Here is a 25,251-nt window from a genome sequence, read left to right as displayed (position 1 = left end):
CGGGACCCTTCTCTGCAGAGCTAATGAAGTCACGCTGGGTACCCGATATGCCAGGCACATGCCTGAGCCCATGTGTCACGAGTCCTTGTTTCCTCTTCACTGCCAGGAATTCGGAGGCTGCCCCTTGCCAGCTTTCCATGCCCACACTGTGAACCAAACCCAGGGGGAGGGGGAGATTTTATTCAGGACTCCCGAGTGCAGCGCTCGCAGTCCGCAGGACACAGAATTAGCCAAGATGTCCAGAGCCGGACAGACCCCTGGGACGCTGGCAGGAGCAATGCCCGAGGCTCTGCTCTCTCAGCCTGCCCTATGCATCAAGCGGGGCAATTTGTAAACACTCGTGTCACCCCGGAGACGGCAGCAAGAACTGGGCATCTGACATTCAGGCAAACATCCGGGGAGCCAGGGACACATGTCCCACACACCTTCAAAATAAAAACACCGTCTGTTCCCTGCAAGCCCACACTGATGGCCACGGATGACCAAGAGGCGAAGGTGCAGGAGCGGAGAGCAAAGAGGGAATATTCTGCCTATCTACAATGCTGCTGATCTGCCAAGTCCAAAGGCTTAGCCCACTCCCCCGCAGGTCAGGTAGCTAGACAGAATTACCCCCGTTCCACAGATGGGGAAACTGAGGCACAGATTAGTCATGCAACTTGGCAAAATCTGCGATAGCACGAACAATAGAAAATGAGACTCAAGGCTAAACCCAGGCCAGCCATCCTGTAAGATCTGGGTTTGACTCCTGGATCGCTGGTGGGAAGGAGGGGGGAGTCCTTGGACAAGCCACTCTCCCCTCTTTGTGCCTCAGTTTCCCCATCTGTAAAATGGATTAACGAGACCGACCTTACTTTGTCAAGTGCTTTAGATCTAGAATGTGTGTGTGTGTGCGTGTGTAGTGATACAAGCACTAGATACCACTGGTGTTACAAGGTGGCTGTGAGGTATAAAGCATGTTGAGACCCCTGGATAGGAGGTGTCGGGGAAGGACAGAAGGTTAATAATAAATAGCAACAACTTTCCCAGGCCCACGCTCCCTGGCTTTTCTCTTCCAGGTTTTCTGGGCTCTGCATTCTCCATGGCTGGCTGGATCGCCGTGGGCTAGGGACTGGGCTCAGACGCTGTAGCCCTTTCTACACTCTCACCTTCCACCACCACCAACCCACTGACCCTCCGTGCCGCCAGCTGGGCTCCCCCCGGTACATACGGCTTGTGACATCAAGCTCCATTGCCTTGGCAGGGACTGTGGGGTCATTCCCACGGCCAGAGAGGACCCCCGTCCTGCCCCCGCTGCACCTAGTCCCTGGGCCGGGCTGAGGTCCCCCCAGCTCTAAGCAGTGCAGCTGAGTGGCTCTCCACTCCCAACAGTCCCCACCTCCTTTAGAAACTAACCCCCAGTACGGCTTGAACATTCATCCTAAATCCCTTCTTGCTGCTCAGCTGAGTGGCTCCCTCCTGCCAATCCCAAAACCCAGTCGCCCCCTCCGGAGGCCGGCAGCTGCGCTATGCTAGGATGGGAGATCGAACGCTTTCACGGCTGGGTCAGAACCTCGGGCTGCACAGCCTAGGCCGAGTGCCGGGCGTCGGCTCTGTGACGGGGCGAGGGGCAGCCAGCGTTCTCTGGAGCACCAGGGATGGCGCCCTGTCTGGGACGAGATACCAAATTCCATCGCCCGCCTTGCTGGGATCTAGAACAAGCGCGAGCCCCGTTCCGCGTGCATGTTGGGAGGACAAAGCATTGAAGCAGTAACAGCCGCCCAGGCCCAGGTCCCTGCCACCCGCTCTCCACATGTATTAACCGTGCATTCGTCTGGAACACAAGGTCCTGGGGCAGGGACCGAGTCTTCTTCTGCGTCTTGGAGATGACCTCCTGAGGTCTCTTCCAACCCCGATATTCTACGATTCTGATAGCCCAGCTCCCGTCTATGATAATCACCCTCTGCTGGAGTCAATCCGTCTGGCCCCGTGTCTCGTTTCTCTGGGCCTTGGTGCGTCCGGGCTCTGGCCAGGCGCCGGCGAAGCTATTCCAGTGAGCTCCCCAGCCCAGCTCTGCACGAACCCCGGCACTGTGGGCAGCTTGTCTGAGCCTCCTGACTGAGACCCACAACGATCCCGGCTCTCTCGTGCCAGGGCCGCCCACCAGCCTCGCTGCCTGCAGGCCGTGGAAGCGGCTGCCGAGACCCTGAGGGGATGACGGGCATGGGCATGGGACCGGGGGTGGGATGATGGTTCTCCGCCATGCAGCACCACTCGCTGACTGCCTGTCTCCCTGCCCGTCCATGCCCTGCAAGCCTCACCTCTCCACTGCCTGGAACTCACAGCGAGCCGACCCGTCCCAGCCGCCAGTACCAGCGGGGCCGTCGGGGAACAGCAGGTAGGGAAGGAGCGAGAGTTACGGGTTGTGTTGCCCTCCGCCCCGCTCCCTGGCCCCCCTGAGCCGTATCTGCCAGAGATACTAGTCCAAGCGCAGGGCACTTTGAGCCCTTCTGGGCTGAGACCCCTGCCCCCCTCTCCCAGATTCACTCAGGTTTGGCAAGGCCAGGATGCCCACTCCAAACCCCAGCCTGGCAGCGAGAGGCTGGATCCACAACCCTAGAGACAGGAGGCCTCTCCCATCCCACCGAGCGGCTCCAGCATGGGCAGCGGCAGTGCCAGCTCCCCCCCAGCGCTACCCTGCCAAGGTGCCCGCTCCCTGAGCTGGATGGGCCAAGCCCCGCGGGCTCGGAGCGGGGGCGTGAGAGCTCAAACAATACAGTGACGAGGGTCCATAAAGAATGGAGTCAGACTCCTACAACCCCCTTTGCTCGTTATCCTCATGTTTGCACTTCCCTGCAAGACCCCCTCTCTCCGCAGGTCACATCCGTGGAGACCTGCAGGGGACGCTGATGCTAGACCTCCGCTGTATAAAGGGGAGTTCTAGGAGGGACCCTTTGCCTCTGGAATGTGCCCCCTCCCCAAACAATCCGGCAAGAGTGCCCCCCCGCCGCCAGTTGGTGAGCGGCAAGGGCTGATGGCCCAGGTGGCTGCTGGGTCTCACCCGATGGGGTGAGCGTGCCAGACTGGGGGATAGCTTTGTCCTAGCCTTGCTGTGTAACCAGCGTATGCCGTGGGCCTGGTTCCATCGCTTCCATCAATGATGCTGAGCTACTGTGTTTTTAATCTGCAGTCAGAGGCGGCCGCCGTCTCAAGACAGGCGTCTTGTTTATAAATCTAAATCGCTCCCCGCACTTATTTCTGAGCACACAGAAGTAGCTGGAAGACCAGAGGGCCCTATCACCACCTCCTCCACCCGGCCCCCCATTTGTCTGCCTCATCCACCTGTCTGACCCCCAAGATCGTGAGCTCTCTGGGGAAGCGACTGCCTTCTTTATGACTTGTCTGCACAGTGCCTGGCACATCAGGGGCTCCCGTAGGGGCCAGGGCAATATAATAATATGTTATAACAATGACCTGTGTCCGGAGGTTTGTGGGCCTGGTGGGGACCAGCCCAGGTACCCTCCATGCTGTCCTCTCGGCGGATGTTGAAATTGTCGTAGGAGTCCCATCGGATGAGGGGGTCCGAGGTGTTGTAATCCACGGAGACGCTGGGGCCGTTCTCCAGATGTTCCATCCCTGAGGGCAGGCGGAGGTGAGTCAGTAAAGGAGGCCGAAGCCACACACGGGTCTGGTGCGTTGGAACGACAAGGGGAGAGACGGGAGCAGGCTGGGCAGGATTGGGGGGGCGGGGAGAGACGGGAGAAGCTGGGTTATTAGAAAGAGACAGGAAGTGAAAGGAAAGAGGGAGAAAGGCAGGACAAAAGGAAGAGGAAAGGAATCAGCCTCTGGAGATGGGAAAGACTCATCACAGGACCTAGTGCATCTCTCTGCCAACCCCAGGCTGTTCCAATCGGTCATTCACCAGGGGTTAGTTATCCTGCCTGATGTGGGACTCCCAGCGCTCCCCAGCGCTGGGCATCCTGTGAACTAGCAGATCTAACTGTCAGGAAGCTCTTCCTGATCAAACAGACAGACGGACAAAGGGGCATATATGGGGGCAGACAGAGGGGCGTGTCTGAGGATGGACAGAAAGCAGCAAATTGGGCAGACACAGGGGCATGTTTGGGGACGGACAGTGACAGAAGGGCATGTATAGAGATGCACTGACTGAGGGGGTACTGTAACGGGGGGCTTGCTCTGGGGCTAAACCAACCCTGGTTACAGGATGAACCTCACTGTCATCTGGTGATGATAACACTCTTTCCATGCCCATTAGTATCGCTGGAGGATGCAAAACAGGAACTACTAAAGTTGGACTTTTCAAATCAGAGGTCCAGATAATTTGCATCCAAGAGTTTTAAAAGAGTTGGCTGAGGAGGTTGCTGGACCATTCATGTTGATTTTCAGTATGTCTTGGAGCACTGGGGAAGTTCCAGAAGACTGGAAGAAAGCTAATGTTGTGCCAATTTTTAAAAAGGGTAAATGGGATGACCCGGTAATTATAAGCCAGTCAGTCTGACATCAATCCCTGGCAAGATAATGGAGCGGCTGCTATGGGACTCAATTAACAATGAACTAAAGGAGGGTAATGTAATCAATGCAAATCAACATGGGTTTATGGAAAATAGATCCTATCAAATTAACTTGGTAACTTTATTTGATGAGATTACAAATTTGGTTGATAAAGGTATATATCATAATATAGAGACTTCTGTAAGGCACCTGATTTGGTACTGAGCAACAGTTGGATTAAAAAACTGGAACAATATAAAATTCACTTGGGACACATTAAATAGATTAAAAACTGGCTAACTGATAGGTCTCAAAATGTAACTGTAAACGGGGAATCATCATTCCAACAGGTGTGTTTCTAGGGAGGTCTGCAGGGATTGGTTCTTGGCCCTACGCTATTTACCATCGTTATCAATGACCTGAAATCATCACTGATAAAGTTTGCAGATGACGCAAAAATTGGGGGAGGGGTAAATAAGGACGAGGACAGATCACTGATCCAGAGTGGTCCATGTTGCTTGATAAACTGGGCTCAAGCAAACACTATGTGTTTTAATACAGCTAATTGTAAACGTATCCCTCTAGGAACAAAGAGCGCAGCGTGTGCTCACAGGATGGGGGAACTCTATCGTGGGAAGCAGTGACTCTGAACAAGATTTGGGGGTCATGGCGGGTAATCAACTCAACATGAGCTCCCAATGTGACGCTGGGGCCAAAAGCGCTAATGCGATCCTGGGATGCATCAACGGGGGAATTATTTTATTCTGGATTGGGCACTGGTGCGACCGCTGCTGGAATCCCGTGTCCAGTTCTGGTGCCCACAGTTCAAGGAGGATGTTGATAAATTGGGGAGGGGTCGGAAAAGAGCCACACGAGTACCACTAAAGGACTAGAAAACCTGCCTTATAATGACAGACTCAAAGACCTCCGTCTATTTAGCTTAACAAAGAGACGGTTAAGGGGTGTCTGGATCTGTCTTTAAGCACCTACCCAGGGAACAAATATTTGATAAGGGGCTCCTCAGTCTAGCAGCAGAAGGTCTAACACGATCCAGTGGCTGGAAGTCGAAGCTAGACAAATTCACACTGGAAATGAGGCGTAACTCTTGGAGTTATTCGCCCTTGGGACAATTTACCAGGGCTCGTGGTCAGCTCTCCATCACCGACAATTTTTCAATCCAGATTGGATTTTTTTTCCCCAGAATACCTTCTCTGGGAATTGTTTTGGGGCAGCTCTGTGGCCAGGGGGGTCAGATTAGATGATGCCAATGGTCCCTTGGCCTTGGACTCTAAGAACCTATGAATCAGGTATAAAAGGAGCCAGGTTTAAGTGCAGAGAAGGTCCAGCTGGAGAAAGAGCTGGAGGGAAGAGACTGCAGGACCCTGACTCACAGAGGAGAGCAGAGCAGGAAAGGAGGCTAAGAGCAGGGAGAGAGGGAGGAAAGCTCTCAGGCAGGGGGCCTGGGAGAGACCCTGACTAGCCAGGGAAGAGACTGGGAAACCCAGAGGGGCCCTAAAGAGGCAGGGTAGGAAGTTTCCCAGGGAAAACTGCAATAGGGGGAAAGGGTCCAGCCCAGGTGTGCAGTACAGGGCCGAGGCTGGGACCCAGTTCCCCTACCGGCCCCAAGGAGGGGGCCTACAAGCCCATCCCAAGGGTATGGAGCCCCGCGAGGGGGCAGCAGACTGAACCGAGCACTGACTGAACAACAGCCCCAGAGAGGCCGGAAGGTTTTTGCTTCTGTTCAGGACATTTTGGACTTTTAATTGGGACCCCGGAATGCGGGGGGAGAGGAGCAAGTCACCTGACAGAGAAACCACCACAGCGCGGCAGCGACCGCCCCCGGGGGCCCTAGCCCAGCGAGGAGCTGCTGCGCTGTCCCTGGCCACGAGGGAGTGCTATGTGTGAGTGGACTGGCCGGATAGCTGGGATTCTGAGAGTCCCAGTTCCCGAGTGACACCCCCACGCCCCCTGCACGCCTGCCGGGAGTTTTGGTCTCAGTGGGGAGCGGGGGCTGGCCCGGCATCACACTGGCGAGGTCAGCCCGGTTGCTGCGCTGGCCTGGCCGTACGCTCCACGCCTCGGGACCAGCAGCTCCCTGTGTGTCCTGCCCAGATAGGGCTCCGGCTTCCGTGAAGGTGGAGGAGGAGATGGGGGCTGCTCCCCTGCCCGGACAGGTCACCACGAGGATGCCTCATTCCAAGCGAGACCGTATTACTGAGCAGTACGAGACTGGCACTGCACATGGGGCATGCGCCGTGCCTGGCAGCAGGGCCCCTCCGCCCACGCTCACCCACAGCAAGGAGCTGCCCAGTGCCAGTGGGGTGCTGGCAGAGGGGCGGGGGGATGGCGGAAGGGGAAGGGCGGGGGCTAAAGCGGATGGGAGCAGAGGTGGCAGGCACAGGAAGGAGTGGGTAGGGGGAGCAAGGGGCTCAGGGATTAGTAGCTTTGGGCTGCAGTGCCCCCATGCAGAGGGGCCGCCGGCCGTACCTTGGATCTTCTCGGGGCCGTACGAGAACACAAACTCCACCTTCCCATACTCCGGAAACCGGTCGTCTAGGATGGAAACAGAACACAGGAAACTCAGCGTGTGTCCAAGCTCCCGCACCGCACTAAAGCAGGGGGGGTCCAGAAGTCGCTCACCAACGGGCAGGGCCATGGGCAACCCTTTGCTGTTTCCACCCTGAGAGCTTAGCCTGGGTAAAATGTCAGACTCCCAACTATGGAGACAGAGCCCCCCGTTCGTCAAACATAAAAACATCGGAACAGGAGAACGGCCAGACTGGGTCAGACCAAAGGTCCATGTAGCCCAGTGTCCTGTCTTCCGACAGTGACCAATTCCAGGTGCCCCAGAGGGAATGAACCGAACTGGCAATCACCAAGTGATCTATCCCCTGCCGCCCAGGGTCTTGAGCCTATAAAGCATTCAACCGCCGCTGAACCACGATCGCCAGTGTGCATTCTGCCTCCATGGCCATTCGGCTCTTAGCCTCCCTGCTGGGGTCAACCACACAGAGCCAATCAGTGCCGGTTTAGTGACACGGCTGCATCTCAACTAGGAAATGGAGTGAGACCCATGACACCATTTCACAGGGGATGGCAGCCCCCTCCAGTCATGGACTCCATAGAGATGGAGGACCCCATACGCCATCAACAAACCGCCAAGAAAGGTGTCCACTGCCACTCAACATGGGGGTGGCCCCATCTGCCTTCTACACCGTGCTCAACACCAGAACATCTGAGCAACCTTCTCCACCCATCTGTCAGTCGCTGCTGTAACGGGGCGTCCTTCCCGCTGGGGGAGGCCTGAGACACGCCTCCGATGGAAATAACGAGTGATCCTTGGCCACCAGCTGCAGTACGTGGCTCCCTTCCTTCGCTCTCCAATTCAATCAACTCTTGAGACTTAAAACCGGCGAAGGTGGGGGCTCTACGCAGGGGAACCTGAGCCTGCTCCGGGGCCAAAGGGTAATTACAGTAAGAAATACATCCTCCGTGTGTCACTCCATCAAAAGTACTTTCGCTTGGTCTAGAGTCTGACACTCTTGCAGGCTGTAAAAATGTCATGGCGCCCGTGCGGGAGTGACTAATATTGTTCCAGGGCGTAGGTCAACGGCTGCTGGCATAGCCCCCGCATGCAATGCGTCACCTTGGGCATTCCCGCAGGGTCCCGTTTCACATCCCCACATCTCTGGGGCACGGTTGTAAATTACTCGCTGAATGAAGCAGACCTGTGTCCCAGGGCGGGCTGCTGGAGCTAGGGGACACCTTTGGACCAGAAGACAGAGTAACAGCACATGTTTCAGGACCAGCTGGCAAGTGAACACTGGCTCGAGTGGCACGGGCATGACCCATGAGAGATGCCGGGGGGCCACCACCCCCAGCGAGTTCAAACCCACCGTGCAGCTTGGGGAAGACGACTTGGCGAGCAGGGTCACATCCCTGGCCACACATGCAGATTGCAGGCAAACCCACCCAGCCTGAGGAGCGAGGAGGAGACCTTCAGCCTGCACTGGGGATGAAAGCAGCCGATAGGGAGGGAGAAATCCCAGGTCTTTCCCCCGCAGTGATGTGGGCGGAGAGACAGAGCAACACCAGCAGGTCAGTGACCTGCAGAGGAGGAGAGAAGACATAGGGCTGGCTGGACAGGAGCAGTGCAGAAGAGGCCTTCGCCCTGAGGTAGGGCAGGGACCTGGAGATGAGGCCGGAGGGAAGCAGCAGCGTTTCAGGCAGAGAGCCGGTCAGGAAATCATTCTTTTTCTTCGTTAAATTTAAAAAAAGACGGGGGGGGGGAGGGGAATCCATTTTGTTGCAATTTCTCGTTGAATTTTTTTTTTCCTTTTTCATCAAAAATGGAATTTTTTCCCCTAAAATTTCCCTTTCACCAAAAAGCTACTTTTAATCAAAAAGTGTGTTTCGATAAAAGATTTCCAACCAGATTTCCAATAGGGCTAAAAGGGGCTGATAACGGTGGACGGGTGGCTCGGAATGGATGGGTGGCTGTAGAAAACTGCAAGTTCTGTTGTCAGGAAATTTTGATTTTTCTTGGCTGTAGACCAACCAGCTTTAGCTGGACAGGTGGCAGGAATCCCGGCAGGACCGAGAGGAGATGATACAGGGGCAGAGCTGAAGGGACCTTCACCCAACAGCAGCCTATGGATGGATGAACAGACCGACTGACCCAATGAATTATCAGTGGGGACCACTTAGGATACACAGTGCTGCTGGCGGCAAGATAATCACCATCTGCTCTCCAGGTATTGTGTGTTTCTTGACAATGTTCAGCTCCGTGTGGACACACAGACGTGGAGGGTAGGATGCAGGTATGAAAACGCCTAGTAGGGCCTAGCGGGCAGGTTTGCATCAAGCACAAAGCTCCCGTCTCAGGCTGGTACCCACGGGTAGCTGGACGAGATGTCGAGAGCAACTTCCCAACGAGCTGAGCTTGGCAGAGATTCCTTACAGCTGCCCTAGATGGGAGCAGGTGTGAACCTCCATGCACATTGCTCCAGGGTACGTCTATCGGTGGGACATTCCCAACCTCCGGTGCTCAGACGCCACGTAAGAGCCTAGGTAGGCAGGCAGACCACGAATGAGCTAATCAGATCTCACAAGTGAAGCGGGGTAGGACTGGAGAGGCCAAAGACAAGCCAGATTCGGAGGATGCGGCACTGGTGCTGCCCTTTCCACTGGGCTGGCACTGGATCAATGCGCTACCATGGTGTTGGGAAGTGCTGTGCGACCATCTTAGATAAGAGGCAAAACCAAAGAGGTCATTACTGATCCCATTGCACTTTTAATGTGGAGAAAGGGGTCACCCCAGGTGGACTGAACCCGGGTCACAGCTAGATATGCTAGAGAGAGAGAAACAGAGACAGTTTGGGAAGCATCCTAGGATCCTGATATTCCAAGTCCTCTGAAAATTACCAAAGTCCCGCAGTCTGGGGCTGATATATCTATGTTCCCAGACACCCTGGTGATGGGAGCTGTATCAGAACCGCAATGGAGCAGAACTGTGAAAACCAAGCCAGCAAAGTAACTCATCAATGAACCCCCCCCCCAAAACCGTGAGCGGCACAAGATTACCCGTCCAGGCTGGGTCCCACATCCCTCTCCCCGCCTGGCAAGAATGACGCAATCACCTTTAAAGGCTTCGTCCAGGTCCTCCTTCCCAAACACAATGCCGAGGTCATGGATGGCGCAGGTGTGGAACTGCACCCGGAAAATGACGTCTCGGGTCGGGCTGCGGAACTTCTTGTGGTAACATTTCAGCTGCCCGGGAGAAGGGAAGAGGTGTCAGCCTCTCCACAACCCGACCAGCGAGCCCTGGGCAATGCCGGCTCTCAGTCTCGCCGCCTCTCCTTATCTAGCTGGCCTAGCAGGAGCGGTTTCTCTCCTCCCTTCCCAGCTGTCGCGCACCCTGATATTCGGGTAACTGGCGGGTCTGCAACAGGGCAGACCGGACGGCTCCTGCAGTGACTTCCGGGGCCAGGCGGCGTGGAGATGGCTTTGATGCCATGTGAGCATGTGGCCATTGCAAGGCACCAATTCACCCCGTTGCACCAAGATGCAAAGCTGGGAACCCTTCCCCATCACCTGCAGAACGGCGGGGTGGGTTCTGGCCGCTCCCCCGAGAGCTCAGCCTCGCACAGAGCTCGAGCTGGGGTCTCCCTACCCATACGGACTATCCTCCACCTTCCCCCACGGGCTGTTTCTTCTCCCCCGGCAGTCCCCTCCTGCCTCTCCCAGGCTATCCCCAGTGGGCCCACCGCCCCCGCCGGAGGGGAGGTTCAGGGCAGACTGCTATTGAAGCTCGAAAGGCCACGTCGGCCTCTTACCAGGATATCTCCCTTCAGGAGCAGACCGGGCTCGATGGTGATGCAGATGCTGGTCTGGCTGTCTCCTTGCACGTTGCTGCGGAGAGAGAGAAATCACTCAGTCTGGGTGCACGAGCCCAAGGGCTCCATCAGCCATGGGGCAGGCAATCTCCTGGAGCTCCGGGGGTGGGCGTGGAGAGAAACCCTAGCGAGGCGGGTGCTTTCCCCAGCTTGCCCGAGGCCTGGCTGGAAACGCCAGGAGAAAAGGCTCCATCACATAGTTTCTGCCGTTTCCAGCTGCCCCCCAGGCCAGGAAAATTACCACGGTCTTTGTACACATTTCCGCGGCGCCTGGAGGCGCCACCCGGGATCGGGTGCTGTACAGATACACAGCCAGGGCCAGTCCCTGCCCCGAAGAGCTCACGGGCGAAATCGGCAGGCGGGGAAATGAGACAGGAACAGACCCCAGGCCTCCCGCAGTACCACCCAGTGTGCTCCCTGCTACACCCCCCTGTCAGGTGCAGCCCAGCTGCTGGGCTTTTAACCCGCAGACGGACCCAGGAGGGGCAGAGAAATTACCCAAATGAACGGGGATGGTGGAGAAAAAGCCATGGCAACCCCAATGCCGGTTGGGGGCTTGGGGTGAGGACTCGGGGCTTGAATGGGGGGACAGTGAGGCGGGGCCTTCTTCACCTGGATCCTGCGCAGCAGATCCTAGCACAGCCGGCTCGGGCCAGCAGGAATTTCTCTGGGCTAGTCACTCAGCTCCCATATTCCCAGGGGAATTCTTGCATCACTGAGCTAGGAACGGGGCTTGAAATCAGCCCATCGGCGCGCCAGCATTGCTGATCGTGTCAGCCCAGCCGGCCGAGGGAGCTCACAAGGATCATGCCAGGGACAGCGGTCGTTTTTGTATAGGTCCTACGAAAAACACTGGCTATTGGATTTGCCCTTTTGCAGCCTTTTTTAAAGTCGATCGTTAGAGTCCGGAGCACATTTTACAGCTGATTATAATATACAGTTGGTCGCTGCTGGGGTCTAAACTATTTGACAGCGTCCCCGGAAAACCAAAGAGAAGCAGCAAAACTCCATTCCCGTCTCTCCCAGTGGGCCCTGACCCAACGATCAGCATTTATACAGGAGCAGTGCCCTACTGGGACACCAAACGACTCTTTAGTCTAGTGGTTAGAGCAGGATACGACCCAGGGTACATAGCACCCCACAGCTCTGCCCCTAATTATCTATGGGGCTCTGGGCCTGTCACTTCCACCCCCTTTGTTCAGCAATCTCCTCACTTGCCCCGCACCAGCCCGCCCAGTGGATGTGATGGTCCATGGGAGTTAATCCAAGTGGCCTTGGGAGCTCAGCTTTCACGGGTGAGATGAACGTGGGGTTTATTAACAGCTTCCCATAGACAGGCTATTAAAAGCTGAAAGGTACAACTGGGCCTGTGGTAAATGTCATGGAAGAGGTGGCATCAGGCCTGGTTGGAAACAGGCATGTCCTGTATGGGCAGGTCACATATTAGGGAGCGGGGGGTGCGGTCGGACAGGCCAAAGGGACAAGGGAAGAAAAGAGACAAGCGTTTTTCCACGCACCCTTGGCTGCGACGGTGTTCACAGAGGCTGTGTCTACACTGCTTTGCAAACTGACGTCGGGGGGACCCGGGATTGTGGACTCGGTGGTTCCAATGCCTGCCCTGGAGTATCCACACTGCCTTGTAAACCTGGATTTACAACTGCTGGCCCCAGGTCTCACTGCCGTGCTGACCCACCCCCTAGCAGGGTCCTAAGACCCAGGTCCTCAGTGCTTGCTGACCTGAGTCAGCCTGATACGCGTGTGGACGGAAGAGGGGCTTGGGTTCAAACCTGAGTGAGAGCCCAGGCTTGGAGCGCAGTGTAGACATACCCAGGGTGTCCACCAGGGCACATACACCCCACCCCACCGCCTAGCTTCAAATTAGCACATGGAAGCCAAACTGTCCACTCCCCGCTGCACACATCAGCACTGGGGCCAGGCAGGCGCCGGGTGAGACAATTCAATGGGGGCAGGGTCGGAAGGTGGGGCTGGGGGAGCCGGGCTGGGAGCTGACCCCATCTTTGGCCCAGCCTTGATGTGGCGTTGAGTGGCTGGAGGTAGCAGGTGGGTGCGGTTCTATGCTTGAGCTCCCCACCCCCGCACTCCTGCCCAGATCCACTTTCCTGGGAGGCGGAAGGCCCGAAATACGGGGAGGGAGATGCCATGAGGGAGCCCATTCGCGACACTCCCAGCCCCATTCCTCAGCCCAAGAGGTTGGGAGACGCACAAAGTACTCTGAGATCCCCAACGAGCACGAACGATGTTACATCCCTGCTTCCCAGTCACTGTCCCGTGTCCCAGCACTGCAGCTGCCCGTGCGACCACTGCTCTGGCCTTCCCCTCTCTCCCTTAGGGTAGGATCCACCAGCGGGCAGCCTGGGCACCATCGAAGTCCCCCACGGAGCCCTCCGGGCCTTGCGCTGCCTGATCGCACAGGAGGGAACTTCCCCCTGAGTGCATCGTCTGTCTCCCAATCGACTGGGCCTCGCTCGCACGCCCTGGGGCAGGGGCTCTGAGCACACCGGAAGGGGAGGGCAGTTTTTAGGTCAGATGCGCTGATCCACCAGTGCCGCCGGGATCCTTCGGAGCAGGTCAGCCGCGTGTCGGGGGTGAGTCTACGCGGCATGAGTCCGGAGCAGGTCTGGAGCTTCCCAGGGAAGATTTCTCCTGGCCCGGCCTCATGGGTGGCGCATAATGGAGGCAGGGGGAGGCTAAGCCTCCCCTAACCTCATGTCGCTGCGGGGTGGGGAGGACAATGGTGGATTTGGGACCCCCGGAAAAATCTCCCCCCACCGCGGCCCTGGGGTCGCCATGGTGACACAGAGCTTTTCCGGATTCGGGGCCACTGTGGGGGGCACAGACCGGGGGGGGCGAGGTCTCAGGGGGGAAGAGGTGGAGTGAGGGCAGAACAGGGGCGGGGCCCACACAGGGGAAGGGGCAGAATGGGGTAGGGGCTCCGGCCTCAGAGCTCTCGCTCATCTCCCCCTGCCCCATAGCTCTGACCGAGGTCTCAGCCCCCTGCCTGGCCCGACCTGGAGCACTGCAAACTCCACAGCAAGTTCGAGTGAGGCTAGACGGATGGGAAGGGACGGTCACTTCCTGGACTGCCCGAGATCTCAGCCGAGTGCTCGGAACAGGCTGGGAACATCGTGCCAGAGGGAACCAGACTCTGCGTGGCCAACATGAACCAGAAGCGCAAAGTGCAGCTTGTTTCTACTCCGAACTCTCCCCTTCCCTGACAGGACCCCGCCGTGTTTCACACCAACACCCGAGCTCGCCGGAGTCCGAGATGCAGAAGGCCCATTGGGTCACCCGGGACCAGCTCTCGGACAGGAGACAGTCACAAGAACTGGAAGGAAGGGCCTGGAGGGAGAGAGAGGAACCCGAGAGAGAGGTGATATTTACTAGATCCCGGACGTGTACACCGGCTGCATGGCCTGGTAGATCTTCAGGAAGGGCCGGCAACCTAGAAGACACCGACCAGAAATGGAGAGAAGGAGCATTCGTTAGCCAAGGGGCTTAGTCACTGGGAAGGAAAACAAAGAGCCCAGCCATGGTGGAGGGGGCCAGAGGGCTGGGGACCTTTCCCTAGCCTGCCTGCTTCTTGCAGCGCCCTCCCCAGGCCTGGACAACAGACGTCCCAGACACGTGGAGGTGGGAGCAGAGAGGCCCCTATACATCGTCCGCCCTTCCTCCTGGCAGACCTATGTGAGACGCGGCAGGCTGCCCGGCCAACGGCCAGCCCTTGGGGTCCAGAGCCCCTGACAACTAGCAGTGAAGAGAACTCGGTGCTCCAGCCCCTGCTGATGACAACAGAGGGGAGCCCATGCAGCTTGCGGGCTGGTGCCCCAGAGGATGGGAACCCCCCTGCTTGGCGGCGGTGTGTCAGGGTGCCAGCAAAACCCCCGGAGTTAGGGCCGCCGCTGAGTTCCCACAATAAGCCCAACTGTGGCTCCATTCTGGAATCCACCAGAAACGGCCACGTAACAGATCTACAAGCCGTTGGCACAGATGCTCTGTCTACACTAGGGCTCCCACCACTGCCATCCCCAGCAGAGCTGCACGGTGGCTAGCGACTGGGTGATCGTCCTTCCCTCCACCTGCTCTGGGCGGTGTGCCCCAGGGGGCCAGGGCATGGGGCGGGATGCTCTCAGGCACCCCAGACCCCCACCAGGGCAGGTGGAGACTCCGGAGCTCCCCACAGAGGCCTGGGCTCCCTGGGCAACTGATACCATGGCCTGGCTCCAGCTTCTGGCCTGGCCAGGGGGCACATCTTCCTTGTAGGGAATAAACACCCCACCAAAGCAGCTCCCCGAGCCAAGAGCCATTGTGAAAGACACAGCATTGGGGCTGCGGCGGCAAACCCGGCCGGCAGGAAGCTACCCACGGCAGCCCCTGGCTCCCACGCAGCATCTCGTCTCACTTGCACGTACCCAACCTTTCTGAAACGCTGGGGGGTTTACCCACCCCCGGGCCCCCTACCCCTCATGCAGCTTCTGTGCCCCTGGAAAGTAGAGTCGCGCTGGGGGGCAGCAAACAGCCCTCCCGTGCCGGAGCCGGGGGGGGACACTTACCGCCTTTGGACTCGAAGTTGGGGATCCCGTGCATGATGACATGGTGCAGGAACAAGGGCTTGTTGTTCATTTTGATCGTGCCGGACAGCAGGCCGCTGAAGTAATGGACATACCTGGGGCAGAAACCAGCGTGGGGTCAGGAGGTTAGTGGTGTCTGTTAGCACGGCCCGTTCAAGCTGCTTTGGTCTCCTCGCTGCAGAAGGGGGCTGGGCACCCGCCCCCTATTCCCTCTGCTCCTTTCCTTCCGCCCGGGTACCCCGCTCAGTAGCCCTACCCGTCTGTAAACTAACCCTTCGGCTCAGCTGCTTGCATCGGAAGCCATTCCAAATGTGCCCCAGAATCCTTTGCTCCAAAGGCGACACCCTGGTAACTGACACCATAGGATCCAGGCTGAGACTCAAAGGCGCTGGCTGAGCAGAAACAAGGTGGCCAGAAATTTCACAGCCTGGGAGGAGGGTTTCAGGGCTGGCTAGAAGGCCCAAGGGGTCTCAAACCTGGGCCTTCAAAGCTGCCAAGCAGCAGACATCTCCATAACCAGCTCATGTTACACTACCTACAACCCACTGAGGACACAGACCACAGGAAGTCCCACCTCAAAGGCTCTGACAGGCAGCAGCCTCATGGCTGCTGATTGGCTCCCTGCCCTATATAAATAAACCCACGGAGCATTCCAGGAAGCGTCCAGACAACAGCGCACCTCTCCTGTAGCTGCCACCGCCATTCCTGCTCCGTTCTTGAACTCCTCTCGACCTCACCTTGATTTGGATGTCGCCTCCTAACCCGGACCCTGTAACCTGACTCGGACTCTGATCCGTGGTATCGGCCCCGACCTGGAACTTGACTATATGCCTGCATCTATCTTATTCTCAATCCCATTCCTCATGGCCCCTGACATTCAGTTCACTTTTTTGACTGTCGCTGCAGATTGAGTGGATGTTTTCAGAGAATCATCCACAATGGCTCCAAGATCTTTCTTGAGTAGTTACAGCCAATTTAGACCCCATCACTGATTATGTTGTCCAATGTCCGTTACTTTACATTGATCATCCCTGAATTTCATCTGCCATTTTCTTGCCCACTCACGCAGTTTTGTGAGATCCCTTTGTAACTCTTCACAATCAGCTTTGGACTTAACTATCTTAAGTAGTTCTGTATCGTCTGCAAACTTTGCCACTTCACCGTTTACCCCTTTTTCCAGATCATTTACAAATATGGACTGTAATTTTCACTCCATGCCTCTGAAGAAGTGGCGTTTTTTACCCATGAAAGCATATGCCCAAATAAATCTGTTAGTCTTTAAGGTGCCATTGGACGCCTCGTTGTTTTTGTGGACACAGACTAACAGAGCTACCCCTCTGATAATAAGATAGAAGATATCATAATGCCACTATCTAAATCCATGTTACATCCCCACCTTGAATGCTGTGTGCAGTTCTGGTCACCCCCAGTCCAGCTGGCCCTCGCGACCTACCCACCACTGACAAAACATGAGGCTGTTGGCTGGTGGGACCACGTGTCCCCACTGAATTCTCCAAAGTGAAACAGCCTGACCTGAAATGTCTGACCGGCCGAAGGAGAACAACTCCTTCTAGACTGTTAGCAGCTCAAAGCTGGGCTTTAGTCCACTGAACGGGTCATCTCCTCCAGGCCTCCAATAGGATCCAAACTTGACTTGCGGCGTCAGCATCACCTGCTACGCACAGACCAGCTAACCGGGGAGACGGTGCAGACTTGCTGGGGTATGTTACTGTGCCCAGATAAGCTCGCTGAGCAGAACTCCTTCCCTCACACACAGCTCACACTAGATACGCATGTGGGTTTGGCTCAGAGTCCCAAGCGATGTGATAAACCTAACGAGGTCCAGGTCTCACAGTGGTTCCGGGAGCGGGGCCACTCATGACATGACACAGTAACCCAGACTGGGGAAGAACGGCTCAGCTAAGAGTGCCAGGATGAGCATGCAGAAATCGAGAGAGCGAGAAAACCGTGAAACCCACAAGCTTTCAAACTGCAACGTAAGCTTCCTCCACCGACCAGCTCAGCCCAGATCCTCAAAGATATGTAAACACCAAACTCCTGTTGCTGTCACCTTATCCCCCTGAGGACGTGGGCCCTCCACCCAAACCCTCAGCCCCCGTGAGCAGCTGGCTGTTCTGGGCGCCCAGGCACTGGCGTTTGCCGTGCACGGATCCAAGGGGTTGAGCTGGGGTTGGATTTCTCCCACCAGCCAGACCAATCTGGGTTCCGATCCACGTTCACCCCTGCCCATGGGCTGCTCTGGTTTCTAGGCCAGGGTGCGAGGGCATGAGAGCGAGGGAAAGCCCAGGGGAGCACAGCTGGAGGCAGAGGCAGCGAAGGGTGAGGAGACGGGCTCGAAATCTCCCTCTGGTTCTACGGATCTCCCTGCAGCACCGGGGAAATCTCCATCTCCATCTCCCTCTGCCTGCAACTCAGCCGCGCCAGCACCTTGCAGGAATAAACAGGGACAGCGACCTGGGCAGCGGGAGGCCTCTAATGCCACCTAGTGGAGCAGAGGGGAATGCATGTTTGATATCGGCGAGTTCTGCAGGCTCCTTCCCCCGAACAGGGAGGCCTGGCTGGAGCACTGCCCCATTCATCTGACCTGCACCACATATGCCAAGAAGCGGCATCCTACCCGGAGGGCTGTTGTCACTTCGATACCAGCCAGTTGCCCCGGGCCCAGCCTCCTGGCTCCCTGTGTGTGAACAAGCCCTTGCCCCCGCCTGCAGTGACGCTGATCTCACCTCCTGCCATCGACCAGCCCTCGGAGGCAGGGCTCAATTCCAGCCCTGGCAGGAAATCGCACCCACGGCCAGGTCCCTTTCAGGACAGGAGGGGGCAGTGCCACTTGACCCAGGCTTCTGAGCCAGCATGGTCCGGGGTGCATCAAAGGGGGCAGTTAGGAGGGCAATTCCCTCATGGGTTGTCCCATCATTGTCCACTGGGGGTGCCTTGCACCATCCTCTGAAGCCACTGGCACCAGGCCCTGTCCGAGACAATCGGGCAGTGCCCAGTCCCTACTTGGTTCAAGGGAGAAGCAACTCAGGGCAGGTGGCAGCGCTGGCCCCGTGGCTTTCACCGGCCCGTGTAATCTGATGGGCAGCCAGCTCCTCTATTGAAGCCCTCGCGACACGCCCGGGAAGTGGAAGTCGCAGGGCCATTCCCGAGTCCCCGATCGCGCCTGCCGGATGTTGGCAGGAACAATGCCATGGGCCGACCGGACAGGGCGCGGCCCAGGAAACCCCAGACCAGAGCCCAACACCCGCTTGGTAGACGGGGCCCGATCCCAAGCCGGTGCAAACGGGCCCCGCGCAAGGGGGGGGGTCACTCGAACTGCACTGACGCCCGGGATCTGATTCAGCCCCTGTGTGCCTTTCTAGGGATAATGCACTGCAGACAACGTGAGATGCAAACATGCCCTAGACCCAGAGCCGGACAAGGACAAACGCTGTTCAGAGAACGGAAGCATTTTCCTGCGTTTACTCTGCTAAGTGGATGCCGGTTTGCAGCCCGTTGAGCCCGGCCTGGTGCAGGTCACTAAGAGCCGTGGGCGTCAAAGCTCAGCGAAGAAGCTTGATTTGCAGCGCATGGCAAATCCCCTTCCGTGGGAGGCACCTTCAATTCCCAGCAGCCCGGAGGGGTCCCGGGCTGGCTGCTCGCGCCTTGCCCTGTCCCTGTGGGGGCTGGAGACTTGCCCGCGGGTGGGGCATTCATTCACCCAGGTTCCTCTGGGTTGGGGACTCAGCTGAGCAAACCCCGAACTCGGCTCAGCACCATTCATCTGCCCAGGCTTCAGGCAGAGCACGGTGCACGCAGAGGGTGCGTGGCAGGCCAGGCTGGTCCGCAGGAGGCTCGTCCCCAAGCCCGTGTCAGGAGAGCTCCCCCTGGGCACCGTGGCTGTGGGCCCTGAGATCCTGGCTGAGTGCAGGAGGCAGGGTACAAAGGGCCAGCCCCTCCTCCCAGCCCCCCACACCCACTGCCTCAGCTCCTCGCTCTCGTTTGGGGTCTTGATAGTTTCCTTTCAAGCCGGGGCAGAGCCGACCCAGAACTCCAAGCCAGCCCGCCATGCAGGGGGGATCAAGCCCCTGAGTCCAAGCCCAGGCCTATGGTCGGGGTCTGGAGCAGATTCAAAGCCAGAAGGGTCCCAGTTTCTGGATCTAGGCCAGGCAGCCTGCCCCTGCTTTGCACCTGCTTCCCAGCCCTCTAACCTGCCGAGGGGGGGCAGAGTTTACCCAGCTACCTCTGCTGGAGGGCCTCTCTCCCTCCCAATTTGATGCACCACAAACCAGGCACACCAAGTCCTGCCACCAGGGGGCATCTTCTCCCACCTGACTCCATGGCCCCCCACACACCTGTCCGGGCACCACATGTCCAATCAAACACCGGCTCAATCACCACCTTTATTTCCATCTCCAAAGGCCCCAGCAAGCCGCCGACAGGCCCAGGCCAGTGCTCACAGCTCTGGCCGCCGGGGAGGGAGGCGCCGCAGGACTCACCTCTTCTGTGACGGCTGCCCGACTGGCAGCACCTTGTCCTCGTAGAACCTCTTCATGGCAAACCTGTCGAGGGCTTGGTCCGCGCTGCGGGGGGAAGGTGCACACGGTCAGACTGGCGGGGGGCGGGCTCCGGGCTGCATGCAAGGCAGGCGGCAGTAAGGCCGAGTGCGCGGGAGGGCATGGCAAGGGGGCTCCGTCTCCCCCCCGACACGTTTATAAACAGGAGGCGCCGGAGAGCCCATTGGGGTTATTTCGAGGCCCTTCTGTTTTACCTGAGCCAGTAAGAGGTCCCTCGGGGCTTGTTTGGGGGTCAGCGGTGACGTGCATTGGCAGGGCTACATGGAGAGCCCAGGGGTAGCAGAAGCTGCTTTGGGTCCCAGCTGGGGGGCATGGGCAGAGCTGTGTTGGCACCAAGGATGGGATTTGAATAGCAGGGGGCTGCGGGTCGGGATTGAGTTAGCATCAGCAGAGCTGTGGGGGGAGCCCAGGGCTGGACTAGCAGGGGCTGTGGATCGGCACTGAGGGGCACCGGCAGAGCTGGGGGGAGACCTCAGGGCAGGTCGGGACTGAGGGGTACCCCAGGCCCGGATGAGCAGGGGGTGTGGTGGGTCAGGGCTGAGGTGCCCTAGCAGCATCGGGGGGGGGGGGGGGTGTTTGCCCAGTGCACTTCTCCCCTGCTAAACCCAGGGTTGTGTGTTCAATCCTTGAGGGGGCGACTTAGGGATCTGGGGCAAAATCAGTACTTGGTCCTGCTAGTAAAGGCAGGGGGCTGGACTCGATGACCTTTCAAGGTCCCTTCCACTTCTAGGAGATGGGATATCTCCATTAAAAAAAAAAACCCTTCATCTGCCCCGGCTCCAGAGCTCACCCCCAACACGCGCTGGCCGGGTCCCGGCTGCTGTCTCCACAGGGCCGCACCGGATACCCCAGCTCGGGAGAGGCGGCTCCAACTCGCCCTCCGGATTTACAGACACAAACTGGAGCCGGTTGGATTGACACAGACCTGGAATGGCCACTGCAGCCCCCTCTAGGCCTGGGCCCAGCCCATGATGCCCGGCCCCAGGAACCCTGCAGGCTGCAGTCCTCTAGCATTCCCCAACCCCCCACATTCTGCCGCCCTGGTACTGTCAGTCCTTGGCCGCCTTTCCCTGCTGCCAGCCAGGGCGCTGGACGGCTGGGGGAGTGGGACCCTGTTCTCTTCTCACCGGGCTGGGTTTGAAGTGCTAGTCTGAAGGCAAAGGGCCCTGCATCCCATTTGCAGCCCCCTAGCTATCCTGCCCCCCAGGAGGTGGTCCCCTCTTCTCCTCCCTCCTCGTCTGCCCCGCCCACTGCCCTCCCAGGTGGCTGGTTCGGGCGGACGGTCCCCCCTGAGCCGGGCCAGGGAGGTGCCAGGAGCCGAGAAGCTGCCAATGGTCCCCCCCAGGAGCAAGAGGGAATGGGCACCAGTGCCCAGACCCCAGCCCAGAAGCTGGGCCTGGGCCAAAGGCACCATCACCGCTGCTGGGAAGGGGGAGGACACTGAATAGAAGCGGCGTCCTGAACTGGGCTCCGAAAAGCGGGTCCCCAGGCTGGTTATCTCCACGGGGGCACTAAGGCTTTGGGGAGAGGGTCCAGAGAAGATGCCTGGGGTGCTGCTCCAGGTGCCCCACCACCCCGCATGCCAGGCTCCTCTCACCTGGCTGAAATGTTGCTGTAGTGCATGTAGGCGGCCACCACGACTCCCATCCGGCCTCGGTTTCCCTGCGAGAGACCAGAACAAAGAGGGCATTGGGCATCCCAGGGGGCATCCAGAGACATCCCAGAGTCCGCCAGCCAGCGGCAGGGTCCTTCGCGCAGGGCCTGATTCGACGCTCACCGAATGCAAAGACTCCCCTTGATTTCAACAGACTTTAGAGCAGGCCCGGAGTGCTGGTAACCAGCTGCCACGATCCACCCCAGAGGTGGCTGCATTTCAGCAGCCAGCAAAGTGGTCACCGTATTTCCAGCCTGAAGCGCCCAGAGCAATGCGCTAGGGAAGGGAGGTGCTAGAGAATCCGTGCTGGGATCTCGGGTTTGGCCAGCCTGATGAATAACACCCTGCAGAAGCTTTGACAGGGGTGGGGGTGTCGTGCCTGGATTTGGAAGCTATTGTGTTCCTAATTCTGTATCACGCACACAGACCGTGTTGTCATGCCTGACTCCCGGCGTTTCCCCCACTCCCCTATCTACTAGACCAGAGGTGGCGAGTAGGGGGCCGGGCATGCAGGGTCGCACGGCCCTGCCCCCGATTGCTCGGTCACATGGTGTGGCTGGGCCCCCTCCCTGCGGGGCAGCTGGGAATGCCGACGGGGGTGACACGTGGGATCCTGACTCAGTCGCTGCTGGGCTGAAGGCCGGGGGGGCTTCCCAGGGGGGCCCAGGGCTGGCCGTGAAGCTCTTTCCTTTGAGTCTGTGATGTTAAGGGGCCACGGACCTGCCCCTGCGCCCCATCTCTCCCCTTGTCCCTCGTTCAGCCTCTCCAGGAAATGTTCCAGGCGCTCCCCGTCTCCCCCAGGCCCTGCTCCCCCTCCCAGCTGCTCTCCCATGTGTCCCTGTGCCCTGCCCCCCGAGACAGCGTCCCCCTGCTTTTCTCTCCCCGCCGGGAGCGGGGCCGCTCAGCCCAGGCCATTGGCGAACAGGCCCTGCCCCCCAGGGGGCGCTCTCGCTCACCTTGTTGTGGAGCACGACCACGTTGTGGGGCTCGGCGCTCAGCCACGTGTCCATGGCCTTGCAGATGCTGCAGATCTTCTCCAGGGCAGGCGTGTGCAGGTCGGGCCACCCGAAATCCAGCACCTGGGATGGGCAGAGACAGCGGGGAGGAGGAGGAGGCTGGAGGAGATGAAGGCTCCCCCTCTGTGGCTTTTGGTTACCAGTTGCCGTAGACGCCCAGGGAGTCCCTTTTCCCCACTAGCAGCCCCCGACGCACCCTGGGGCTCCGGAGTCCAGGCCCCATTCTGATCCCAGCCAGCTTCCAAAGACTAGCTGGGATCAGGGCCGGGCCCATCGCAGCTGGCAGCCCCCAGGCTCGGCTGGGGAGTCGCACGATGGCTCTGAGGCCGGCCCCCAGAGCCAAGACACCACGGAGAATTGCACCCGCGACACCGCAGGCTGAGAGGAGCCCGGCTCACATGGGCTCAGCTGGGCTGCCAGGAGAGGCCGTTCCTTGTCAGCGGGTCTGACCAGCATCGGGATTCCCTGGCACTTCCGTAGCCCCAGTCACACCCATGGGGGCGCCAGGGACCTGGGGTTCGTCACTGCAGAGATTTTCATTTAGCCAGGCACCCGCTTCGGTTCTGGGGCTGGGGGAGGGGGAAGAGAGCACTCTGGGCACCAAAGAGGGACAGGCCTCACCTCCCCACCACCCCAGGGCCTCCTCTGCCCTGGGGGATCCCCTGTGGGGCTCATAGGGGTGCTCCATTTCCATGACCCTTGGCCTCTCCTCCGGGGCTGTCCGGGATGGGGCTCTGGTGACGTGGGCCATTGGGCGCTGGGCAGGGACCTGCCAAACTCAGTGCTTATGGGTGGGAACACTCCTGCCTCGTGACCTGTGCCCCCGGGGGCAAAACAACGTGCCATGGGGCACACCCAACCCCTGCTGGGCTCTGTGCACCACTGGAGGTGAGAGCAAAACACCCAGGACCCCTCCTCCCCCCCCCACAGACTCCAGCTCCTCCTGCGGCTTTTGGCCTGGGGCACAGACCTCCCCTCCCCCAGCCCTCAATGGCACCCCGAGCACCCCCCATGGCCGGCCGCGCTCACCTTGGAGTGCAGCTTGCTGATGTCGTGTCTGCGCTCGGACAGATTGAAAAGCTTGGGAGAGAAGGAGAGAAGAGTCAGGAGAAGAGCAACGGTGGAGCAAGGACAGCCCCAGCGACAGCGATAGCGCCCCCCCAGCAACCCCACACAGACCCAGACCCAGTGACAGCGCCCCCGGCAACCCCACACAGACCCAGACCCAGTGACAGCACCCCCCGGCAACCCCACACAGACCTGGCCCCAGCCCCAGCGACAGCCCCCCGGCAACCCCACACAGACCCAGACCCAGCGACAGCGCCCCCCTATCCACACCACACAGACCCAGCCCCAGACCCAGCGACAGCCCCCCTGGCCACCCNCCCCACCCCCAGACCCAGCGACAGCGCCCCCCGGCCACCCCACACAGACCCGGCCCCAGTGACAGCACCCCCTGGCAACCCCACACAGACCCAGACCCAGCGACAGCACCCCCCGGCAACCCCACACAGACCCGGCCCCAGTGACAGCGATAGCGCCCCCCAGCCACCCCACACAGACCCGACCCCAACGATAGCGCCCCCCTATCCACACCACACAGACCCAGCCCCAGACATTCAGCAGGGTCTAAGGGAGGAAGGATGGAGTCATAGCAGCAAGATCTTGCAGCTCTTCGGTTCAGAGCAGGGTGGGATAATGCGGGGCCGGGAGCTGGGCCCTGAGGCCGTGGAGAAGGGGCAGCCAGTGGGGATTCTGTTGGTGCCCCGGGACGCTCAAGAGACCGGCGCTGCCCCCCTGAACTAGCAGCACTGAGCTGCTTCAGCCCAGCACGGTAACTCCCGCAGGTGTCCGCACTCATATCACGGCAACCTCCCGGACACAACTCTCCCCTCCACCCTGCAGGGCAGATACAGCCCCCTCGTTCTGCCTGGGCGCCACATGGGGACCCCCGGGCTGGGCCTGACCCGGTGCAGGGAGCAGCGCCTGCACACCACAGAGCCATTGCTGTGGGAAGTCACCGCTAGGCCGTTAGCCACCGGCCCAGCAAAGCGGCCGCGAATGTTATGGCTGCCTGGCCCGGGGCGTCACGCAGCCGGTGATGTGACCCAGGCCAAAGCAGGGCCAGGTGCACGGAGCTACAGGGGAATCTCTGCTCCTGCATTAGAGAGGAGGTGGGGACCGGTGCCCAGCTCCAGGGTCTCTCTGTTGGGCAGGCAAAGGTGGACAGGGCTGTCACAGTCAATACATTGTTGCTGCCTAAATGCACGACCCTGAGTGACTGCCGCAAGAATGACCGAGCAGCTGGATGGCTGGGTGCATGCCACAGCCGGCGTGACCCAGGAGATCGGATTAGATCTGGGGTGTCAACCAGAGCTCAGACTCCCAGAGTGGGCTCACAGACAGGTGATGCGACAACCCCGCCCTGGCGAAATGGGAGGCATGTCCCAGCAGGCCGGGAGCAGGATCCCCCTAGGAGAGAAGGCAGAGACCCCCTGGACTGGATGATCAGAACGCTCCGTTTTCACAATG

At 59.0% G+C, this 25,251-nt stretch overlaps 1 protein-coding gene across 9 annotated transcripts in view; it reads right to left on the bottom strand.

Moving 5' to 3' along the window:
• Positions 1-25,251, bottom strand: part of TNS1 (tensin 1) — a 250,960-nt gene that overhangs the window by 86,040 nt on the left and 139,669 nt on the right. For all 9 annotated transcript variants that reach the window (XM_034785186.1, XM_034785187.1, XM_034785188.1 and 6 more), the window contains 10 exons: positions 23,749-23,799; positions 22,660-22,782; positions 21,647-21,711; positions 19,972-20,055; positions 15,455-15,567; positions 14,286-14,346; positions 10,824-10,899; positions 10,128-10,257; positions 6,976-7,041; positions 3,451-3,612 (listed from right to left, as the gene is read on the bottom strand). In XM_034785186.1, the coding sequence (XP_034641077.1) occupies positions 3,451-3,612; positions 6,976-7,041; positions 10,128-10,257; positions 10,824-10,899; positions 14,286-14,346; positions 15,455-15,567; positions 19,972-20,055; positions 21,647-21,711; positions 22,660-22,782; positions 23,749-23,799 (931 nt within the window). The remainder of the gene's footprint in view (positions 1-3,450; positions 3,613-6,975; positions 7,042-10,127; positions 10,258-10,823; positions 10,900-14,285; positions 14,347-15,454; positions 15,568-19,971; positions 20,056-21,646; positions 21,712-22,659; positions 22,783-23,748; positions 23,800-25,251) is intronic.

This window comes from Trachemys scripta, chromosome 11, assembly GCF_013100865.1.
Source record: "Trachemys scripta elegans isolate TJP31775 chromosome 11, CAS_Tse_1.0, whole genome shotgun sequence".
Lineage (NCBI taxonomy): Eukaryota > Metazoa > Chordata > Testudines > Emydidae > Trachemys > Trachemys scripta.
Note: the sequence above shows the minus strand (reverse complement) of the source record. Positions and strands in the feature narration are given on the sequence as shown.